The 9,851-nt window shown below is 43.9% G+C and overlaps 2 protein-coding genes across 3 annotated transcripts; one reads left to right on the top strand and one right to left on the bottom strand.

Moving 5' to 3' along the window:
• The first annotated feature begins 245 nt into the window (after positions 1-245).
• On the top strand, positions 246-4,188 carry LOC121796095 (two-component response regulator ARR2-like). 2 transcript variants are annotated; one of them, XM_042194830.1, is made up of 7 exons: positions 246-357; positions 561-779; positions 1,221-1,373; positions 1,470-1,859; positions 2,350-2,426; positions 2,527-3,543; positions 3,620-4,188. In XM_042194830.1, exons 2-7 carry the CDS (start codon positions 608-610, stop codon positions 3,695-3,697), a joined length of 1,887 nt encoding a protein of 628 aa, XP_042050764.1. In that variant the 5' UTR covers positions 246-357; positions 561-607; the 3' UTR covers positions 3,698-4,188. The 2 variants fall into 2 exon arrangements, with proteins under 2 accessions (XP_042050764.1, XP_042050763.1); XM_042194829.1 differs by having other exon boundaries at positions 249-779.
• Positions 4,189-4,972: 784 nt separating this feature from the next.
• On the bottom strand, positions 4,973-7,773 carry LOC121796094 (COBRA-like protein 7). Its single transcript, XM_042194828.1, has 2 exons — positions 7,060-7,773; positions 4,973-6,594 (listed from the first exon to the last, which is right to left on the bottom strand). The coding sequence occupies exons 1-2, from the start codon at positions 7,610-7,612 to the stop codon at positions 5,162-5,164; spliced, it is 1,986 nt and encodes a 661-aa protein (XP_042050762.1). The 5' UTR covers positions 7,613-7,773; the 3' UTR covers positions 4,973-5,161.
• Positions 7,774-9,851: the final 2,078 nt, after the last annotated feature.

The raw sequence follows: 9,851 nt of genomic DNA, 5'->3' as shown, positions 1-9,851 counted from the left end.
AAAAAAATTACAGTATATTATTATTGGTAAAGTATACATCCCACATATAGAAAATATTTACTAAATATAAAAAGTGATAATTTTAGTAAATAAGTGAAAAAACAACTGTTAAATGGTAGAAGGAGGTAATACTTAAGCGTGTATTTGTGAGCTGGATCCAAACTCAAGGGATTGACCCTTTGCCAACCAAAAACTCAACCCCACAAATGAAATTTTATACATATATATATATTCGAATATTGTAGTACTCTAAAAAGGGAGGAAAAATAGGAAGATTTAATCCCAGTAAACAGCCCAGGGAAGGAAGAAAAAACCAAGAGCACACAAACACAACATCAACACGCACACACACTGCAAGTACACAAATTTCCTCTTCCACTTTTGAATTTGTAGTTACAAGTCTTGTAATTTAAAGTTTCAAGCCTGCAATCTCCCGAATCTTGAATATGATTGGGTTTTGCAGTGGCCTGCACATAGATTCTGCCTAGTGATTACTTGAGATTGTTGATTTTTTTTCTTTATTGCAACTATTTTATTTCATTTTCCATCTGGGATTTCAGTCTGCATGCATATATTGAGTTGTGTTGGTCAAATTTGAGGGTAAAGAATGGATCTTGGAGTGAAATCCGCGCCTTATACAAGCTCTAATGCTTCTTGGAAGTCCGCCGCCGACGCTGTTCCCGGCCAATTTCCGGCGGGATTGAAAGTTCTTGTTGTTGATGATGACCCCACTTGTTTGAGAATCTTGGAGGAGATGCTCAAAAAATGTTTTTATGAAGGTATTAGTTCAACTCATAATTTTATTTTACTGTCTGTTTTTGCAAAAATAAAAATTGTGCGTGTGTTTGGTGGGATTTCCTATATTTGCACAAATGACAGATCTTGCAGTAGAATTTATGATATTATTAACATTCTTGGTTTATGATTAAATGATAAGTATGATTGAAATTTGTGTGTGTGTGTGTGTGTGTGTTGCTGGGATTTCATATATATGCAATTATGCAGAATTTGGGATATTTTTTACATTTTTGGATTGTAATTGCATGTCAACTACTATGATTTAGGGATTTTTTTAATTATGTCTATGGAGTTAAGGTTAGAGTATTTATGGAATTTGGTGTGAATAGTTTGACTTGAGATCTTGATGCATAATATTAGGGTTATATGCCAAATTCTTGAGAGTAGTACTCTAATAAAGAATTGGGGGAAAATAATTTCAGTTACGACGTGCAATCGAGCAGAGGTTGCTCTGAACTTTCTCCGAGACCACAAAAATGGCTGTGACATTGTGATAAGTGATGTTCATATGCCCGATATGGATGGTTTCAAGCTCCTCGAGTGCGTTGGTCTCGAGATGGATCTGCCTGTTATCAGTGAGTGTGCTAATCTTTCTGCCACGTTTTTGCTGTCGATGTGTTTCGTTTCATGGTTTGTGATCAGCGGTTTTGACTTTTGGTTGGTTTTCTTAGTGATGTCTATGGATGATAGCAAACACGTAGTGATGAAGGGTGTCACACACGGTGCTTGCGACTATCTGATTAAGCCGGTTCGTATTGAGGCTTTGAAGAACATATGGCAGCATGTAGTCCGTAAAAAGCAGCATGAGTTGAAGGATAAGGATTTGGAGTACTCGGGAAGTGTGGAGGAGGGGGAGCGGCAGCTGAAAACCTATGAAGACACTGATTGTTCCCATTCGGCAAATGAAGGGAACTGGAAAAACTCAAAGAAGAGGAAGGATGAGGATGAGGATGAGTTGGAAGACAGGGATGATACATCTGCATTGAAGAAGCCAAGGGTTGTATGGTCTGTTGAGCTCCATCAGCAGTTTGTAACGGCTGTTAATCAGCTTGGAATCGACAGTATGAATCTCTCCTTACCTTCCCTTCACTGTCGGTTTTTGCATCAGTTTTGGTAGATTTGTCGTTGTATGTTTACTATGTTTCCATTCACTGCAAAATGAATTGAAGTATGAAATAGGAAATAAACCTTAGAATAGTATGATTTCATGATTTCCTTGGTTCGTTTACAAGAATCTGTTGAATTAGTGAAGGTGTTTATTCCTTTAAGATACATTTAGGTTGCTGTCTACAAACTAGAGATTATGCCTGGAAATCATAAGGCAGATAGTTTTCTTGATTCTCGTCATTTGTTGCACAGGCTAATATCTCTACTTATTTGCAAATACGAGTTCATTTTTAGTCACATATGTATGTGTAGTTGTGGCTCTTCGTGTTTATAATCGAATGAATGCTGGAATGACTAAATTTAGCGCTCCCTCGACTTTGCAATTATGTACTTGTACTTAAACTAATTATTGATTTCGAATTTCAAACTTTTGCAATATTGCAGAGGCTGTTCCAAAGAAAATTCTGGAATTAATGAACGTTCCTGGCCTTACACGAGAAAATGTTGCTAGCCATCTACAGGTGATTCAAGAATTGAATCCATCCTCTATGATGATTGATGCTTCTTTCATCATGTGTGTCAAATCTATGCCACTTAACTATAAACGACCATTTTTTTCAGAAATACCGCCTCTACCTTAGAAGGCTGAGTGGCGTATCACAGCACCATAATGGTCTTGGTAGCCCGTTTATGGGACCCACAGATGCGCAGTTTGGCCAGATGTCTTCTCTCAACAGTGTAGATCTTCAAGCTCTTGCCACCTCTGGTCACATCCCTCCCCACAGTCTTGCATCGATCCAGGCGGCTGCACTTGGCCGGGCCACCTCAAAGTCGCCCATGCCTCTGCCTCTTGTCGATCAAAGAAACGTTTTTAACTTTGAAAATCCGAAGCTGAGGTTCCCGGAAGGTCAAAACGAGAGCAGTAGCAAGCATGTCAACTTACTCCATGGAATACTGACGAATATGGACTCAAAACAGCTAACCTCTCTGCACCAGTCTGCGCTCGGCAACATGAATATGCACATGCATTCCCAGACGAGCCAGAGCAGCTCGTTGATGATGCAGATGGCTCAGCTTCGACCGCAGTCGAGGCCTCAGAATTTGAATGATATCAACGGAAGCAGGAATGGAATCGAAGTCATCAGCAGGCCTCAGTATACATCTCATCCCAAGCCATCTACTTCCACGGACTCCTCGAGCCAGGGCATGGAATTTTCGGGAAATAATACCTTCCTACTTCCAAGTAATTCTGGAATGTCGGGCGCTGAGATGAAAGGCTCGAGAGCTTTCCTTCCCAACTACGATGTCCTCAACAATCTGAATCAGAGTAGGAACCAAGAGTGGCGCATGCAGAACGCTGGATTGAGCTTTGCGCTTCCCCAACACTCGAGCATACAACGTGGGCTGGATGTTTCATCGTCTCTTGGAGAAAGTAGGATCTTGTCTGTTAACAAGGCTACCCTCCCGATTGTAGAGGGACGTGGCAACACACCAAACGTTTCCCAACACCTCAACTTCCCGGCTTTTGACAAATCATTAAGGAGCAAGGCAGAAAGATTACCCGGAATGGGCTTCCAAAATGGCCTCTTGCACGAACGTTTCGGCCAGGAGGACCTCATGAGTGCACTTCTCAAGCAGGTCGGTTTTATTGCGTATGATGTTTAATGTGTTGACGACCTAACCACTCTCTAACACCATTTTTTCTCTTCTACAGCAGCAAGAAGGCATGGTTGCCCCGGTCGAGACAGAGTTCGGTTACGACGGCTACCAGTTGGATAACCTCCCCGTGTAACACGCCGGTACTCTATAGCCTTAGAGTGAGAGTTTGTACATAGTTGCATCCTAAAGATTAGCCTTTTGTCAACGAGGCCTCGAAATTCTTAAATCTCTTTGATTTTTCCGAAAGATATATGCTTCCACTGTTAGGTCCAGGTTCTTGGTGCTTTGTTTGCTATGTTACCTCTATTGTGATTCGAAACTGGAGATGCGAAGCTCAAGATTCGAACTTGTGGATCGGGGGGTCGAGTGCTCGGTTCGACTGCATGATACGCAAAGTGTACCGTGCAAAATTTTGATTGCTTTAGTGTTTAGGGCAGGGGGTTGCAGTTGTGAGAAAGATTGTGAGAAAAGATGTGAAATTATCTTTTGATAAATTGATGGTGCTCTTCTATTAGGTTTGTGGGATAATGTACTCTCTAATAAAAAAGGTTGGTAGGGTATATGAATGTGGTATAAAGATTCATTTATTTGATTTTTCAGCAATGCAAATCTTCTTCATTTTCACTTGTTTTACTTAGGGACAAAAGGTGATTCGCTCACCCCAGGCGCCCCCATAACCCGGCCCGACATCGCTATGGAGGGGTTCAAACACGGTACCTCAGCGGCCCATTAGGTGGGAGGAACTTACATTGGTAACCAGCACACAAGGAGCCACCACAGTGGTGAAACTCCCACACTGCGGCTGCCAGCATTCGATCCTGTCTGCTTATGGACAATATACCACCCAGGAACCAACTGAGATGTTGGTGGCCATTGTATGAGTTGATGTTTAAGAAAGGGATATTGGTTCCTAAAAGGCTAAAACAAACAAACCGTGGCTTAATTTGGTACTTTGTCCGTTCCGTTCTACTTAAAATGTCCACATTTTTTAATTACACGAGATTTTAAGAGTCGTTAGATGGGGTAACTAGTGAGTAGAGGGAAAACACTAATTGAATGTTTTAACTAGGAAAAATGAAAGAATGATTTATTTTCAAATATAGAAGGTGGACATCTTGAATTGAACAAATTAAAAAGAAAAAGGTGGACAGTTTGAGTAGGACAAAGAGAGTATGCTTCATAAATTTAAAACTTCATTTTTTTTCCACGGCGAGTCCATCACAGTTGCTCATGTTTGCTTGAGTTTTTATTATAAGTACTTGTCATCAACTTAAAAACTACTCCTAGTTTATAATATTAAGTGATTGTTTTTTTCTTATTTGTCACTTGACACGAACTTAAAAATTAGTTTAAATATCATAAATGTTTCATAATTGTTAAGTTTAAATAAGAGAGAGAGAGGGGAGACTTTGCTCAAACATGGATGTATATCAGACAGTATTTGAAAACTAACAAATGTGTGTATGTTACAATGCCATTGTTAAGACTGTAGGTACAAAAAACACCTCACATCCATAATTCCTTCAATGAAGAGGAACAATGATCTGATCCAAAAATAACAACCAAAAAAGAATGAACGAATAAGCATCCACCCTCCTTATCTCCGCAAAGAAACGAAGACGGCGAGCACCACCATCACCGTCATCAACACCCCCGACGAGCCAGATCTAGCAGCATCGCTTGTCGGGAGCACTGTAGGCAGCGCGCACTCCTCCCCGTTGAAGTAAACCTTTGACGGGAAACCATCCCCTGCGGGAACGTTGATCCCTGGTGTGAGCTTCTTCGTGAAGGAGATGACTGATTGCTGCTTCCCGGGAATCCTCGGGTCTTTTTTTGGGTTGGCAGCGTCGCTCTCTCCAACGAGATAGTTGAGCCCTTCGAGCCCCTGCATGAAAATGGTGTTGTTCACTCCATCTCCATCGAGATCAAGCGCAGTCCCGTTGAAGGAGTAGACCGCTTCAAATCCGGACGCGCCCTTGTTCAGCTCGACTGCGGTGAACCAGTCGACGAACGGGAAGTCGTCCCAGTTGAAGATGGTGATCCTTGCCGACCATCCGCCTCGGTAATCCGTGAACAAGTGCCAGTTGAGGCTCACGCCGCAGCCGTCTCCACAGGGGAGAGGGTTTGGGACCGGGAAATGGTGGAGGTTCCCCCACGCCCTAGCCAGAAGCGTCCGGTTTTCAAACGGGACGAGGAGGGCCTGCGAGGGGAGGAAGAGGGCCGGTGCCGTAGTGCTGCATGCCCGAGCAGCGCCGCCGCTGCAGCCGCACGCGCAGGTCGGGCACGGGATGATGGACTCGTTGTAGTAGGCCGAGAACGACACGCAGCAGCGAGGGCTCGCGCCCTTCGGCTGGGTTATGTTGCAGACGACCTGCCAGCTCGCGACCGCAGCTGTCCCGGGAAGTAGGGCAGCTGGGTCAGGGAACTGGCTAGGGCTTACACGCACGGGGGCCCCACATTTGTAGTCTGGGTTGAGCCGGCCCTTGATCCCCCAGTTCTGAGGCGGAGTGAGGCGCGACCGGTTGAGATTCGGGGGCATCTTGAACACGTTGATCTGGAACGCAGATTTCGACTTGCTGGGATCCATCTCAGGTGGGAGAATTGTCCCGTTCCTGCAGCAGAACGGTACCATGCCTAGGACCGTGTCGTTGGTCTTGGCTAAGGGCAGGTCGACCAGGGTCGGCCTGCGCTCACAATTAAGTGCGTTGGAGAAGTCGAGGGACTGGTAGTACTGGCCCTGCTTGCCAAAGACGCAGTCGGAGGTGTCGACCACGGAGGGGTAAGCACCCTTCATGGCGAAGATGAACTCGTCCTCCATCCAGTCCCAGCTCAGCTGCCAGTTGTCCAGCCGGCCTAGAGGGTTGTGGTTCTCGATGGTGAGCTGCGCCCAGTAGTTAGACTCGTAGGTCCGTGTAATATCGTACATTATGGTGAGGTCGCCAGTCCTCCGAGGGAGAAACTCCTCGTCCAAGGTCTCGTTGGCCTTGAACTTGGGATCTCTACTGCAACATACCTCCATTGTGCTGTTTCCTGCATCATCAAACTCAAACTCAAACTCAAATAACATGTTCATGATTCAAGAATTCTAACTGTAAATGGCCATTCATCATCATCAATTAAGTCATGAAAATCAAGAAAAACTTCAAACTATTGTTTCATTCAGAGAAGATTGTGAAATATGTTGATCAATTTCCCCATTCATATATCCATACATTAAGAAAATTCTCTTCTAGGATTTCAAAATCCCTCTATTTCCAATTCTTTTTTTCATTTCCCCTGCAAATCTTCATATACTACATTAGTCCAAAAAAATTTCAAATCTCAGTCAACTCCCACACCACAAATTTCAAATTACATTCATCCAATGAAATCAAGAAAACTCACAAAGTGGAGGAACCAATTCAAGCAACCAACTCCCACAAAAACTAGTTGAAAAAAACTCAAATCTTTAAGCATATGTGAGAGAGAGGAAAGAGGATAGAAAAACAAACAGACCTTGCAAAGAGGGGTTAGGGCAAATCCAACCCTCATTAACGAGCGAGATATTCGCCGGCATGGGGGCATCAGGCGGCGCCACCCCAAACTGGGTCCCAACCAGCTGAACCTGAACGCTCATCTGGGTCAAGTCACCCGCCGTCTCCACACCCGTTTTGAGATCCGGATTGGGATACCCCGAAAAAGTCGACCCGTTTCCGACGCTGCCAGGAAACGAATTCCCATCAGCCAGCACGGCATTCGACGCCGAAACGAGGTACTCGTCGTGCTGGAATCCGACCCAGACCTGCCACGATTTGAGCTCCTCCAAATCGTTGTTGAGGACGGTGAGAGTGGATTCGAAGCGGTAGCCCTGGCGGATCGGATCCGACTTGAGAATTGGGGGGACTATTTTGCCGGTGGAGTAGGAGTAGGTCAGGAACACTCCGTTGCAGGCGTCGGATGGCGGCGGAGGGGGTGGGCTCGGGTTTCGAGTTTGGGCCCGGGCCCGGGCCGGGCCTAGAATTAAGAGGAATAGGGAGAAGAGGAGAATGGGTATGGTTGTGGTGGCCATTATTTCAGTTCAAAAACATTAAACTGAATGTGGAGAGAGGGAGAGAATTGAATTGAATTGAATTGAATTGAATTCAATTATATTTGGCGTGTGTATGTATAGCTTTTGTGTGTGAACAGACACAAAGACGGGGGGGGAAGGGCGACGCGGAGAAGGAAGAGAGACAGCTTAAATTCTGCTGTAATAACAAATTTTATACTCCTTTTATTAATTTATTGTTGTTTATTATTAAAAAATGTTTTTTTTAATTATAGTAAGAGTATAAACATCCACAGCTAGAGGTCCCCAATCCGAACCGAACCGGACGAACCGGCCCGGAACCGTCACCGGCGGTTCCGAACCGGAACCGGAACCGTCGGCGGCGGTTCAAACCGGCACCGGAACCGCCGGTTCGGCCGGGCCAGTTCCGGTTCCAATTTTCCGCTAACCGTAACCGGCGGTTCAGAACTGCCGCATTTGCCGGAACCGCCGGTTCGGCGGTTCCCGGCACAATTTCAGGCCTACTCCTAGCCTTTTCAGAAACCGGGCCCGCAGCCGCCGGATTTGACCGAAACCATGGGAGGAAACCGCCGGTTTCCACCGGCAAAACCGCCGGTTCCGCCGAAAACCGGCGGTTCCGGCGGCCAACCGGCGGTTCCCGCCGTTTTTTCCAAATTTTGAAAATTCAAACGGACGCCTAAACCGGCGGTTTCCGCCGTGTTTTTCAAAAAAAAAATTTTTAAAACACAATTTTCCCCTATAAATACCCCCCAATCCTCTTCATTTCTACTCACCCCATTCTTGTGTAACTGTGTTAATAAGAATTTCTCTCCCAATCTCAATTTCTCTATTCTCCATTTGATAAGTATCTTATTGGTGAAAAAAGTGGGTATCTTTGGGGCAGATGGTACTGGAACACAAATTTATATATGGAATCTGGATGAATGGGGATCAGATTATAGTTTAAAATGGGAAGCTGAGTTCACAGGCGGGAGTTCGTTTCATCAGGCCATCAGGGTGGTATATTCATCTGAGTCCGACGATGAAACGAACTTCCGCTAGTGAACCCAACTTCCCATTTTAAACTATAATCTGATCCTCATTCATCCAGATTTCATATATAAATTTGTGTTCCAGTACCATCTGCCCCAAAGATACCCACTTTTTCACCAATAAGATACTTATCAAATGAGAAATATATTTTAATGATCTTCTAAGTCTTTTTTGTCAACACTTGTAAGTTGTAAATTTGTAATTGTTGTAACTTGTAATTTTAAAGTTGTAATTTGTAATGTTAAGTAATAAGTTGTAATTTGTAATTTTAAGTTGTAATTTGTAAATTTTAAGTTGTAATTTGTAATTTTAAAGTTGTTTGTAGTTTGCAATTTTAAAGTTGTAATTTGTAATTTTAAAGTTGTAATTTGTAATTTTAAAGTTGTAATTTGTAAATTTTAAGTTGTAATTTGTAATTTTAAAGTTGTAATTTGTAATTTTAAAGTTATAATTTGTATCAATAAAATTGCATTTGAACATCGCTTTATTCTAATTTTATTTATGCAAATATATCTACATATTTTACTTGAATTACAAATTTAAAATGCAAAAAAAAAAAAAAACAGCCGAACCGGATGAACCGCCCGGAACCGGCCCGGAACCGGGCAAACCTAGGCGGTTCCGCGGTTCACGGTTCCGGAACCGGAACCGCCGATCCTTGGCCGGTTCGGTTCCGGTTCCATTTTTTTTCGAACCGGAACCGGCGGTTCCGAACCGTGAACCGCCGGTTCCCGAACCATGGTGATGTCTATCCACAGCGCTGAGCACGCAGCCGTTCGTCCGTGCCAGCGGTGCGGCACCGCTATCCGTCGCTGTGCTCTTGCCGCTGGCACGGACATGCTCGATGCATTTTTTAATTATAGTAAGAGTATAAACATCCACAGCGCTGAGCACGCAGCCGTCCGTCCGTCCGTGCCAGCGGCGCGGCACCGCTGTCCGTCGCTGTGCTCTTGCCGCTGGCACGGCGCTGCTCGATGCATCGAGCATGTCCGTGCCAGCGAGCAGTGTACGTGGCAGTTTTCTATTGGCCAACGGCATAGCCGTTGATTTTTTTAAAAAAAAAGGATTTTAATTAAAAAATCCGATTAAAAATAAAAAATTATTTTCTCACTTCCCAAAAAATTTTATCCGTTTTCTACCCTCTTTTAATTTATTTTTCAATTTTTTCCCCAAAAATACAAATATACATCTATAAATACCCTCACTT

This window comes from Salvia splendens, chromosome 3, assembly GCF_004379255.2.
Source record: "Salvia splendens isolate huo1 chromosome 3, SspV2, whole genome shotgun sequence".
Lineage (NCBI taxonomy): Eukaryota > Viridiplantae > Streptophyta > Magnoliopsida > Lamiales > Lamiaceae > Salvia > Salvia splendens.
Note: the sequence above shows the minus strand (reverse complement) of the source record. Positions and strands in the feature narration are given on the sequence as shown.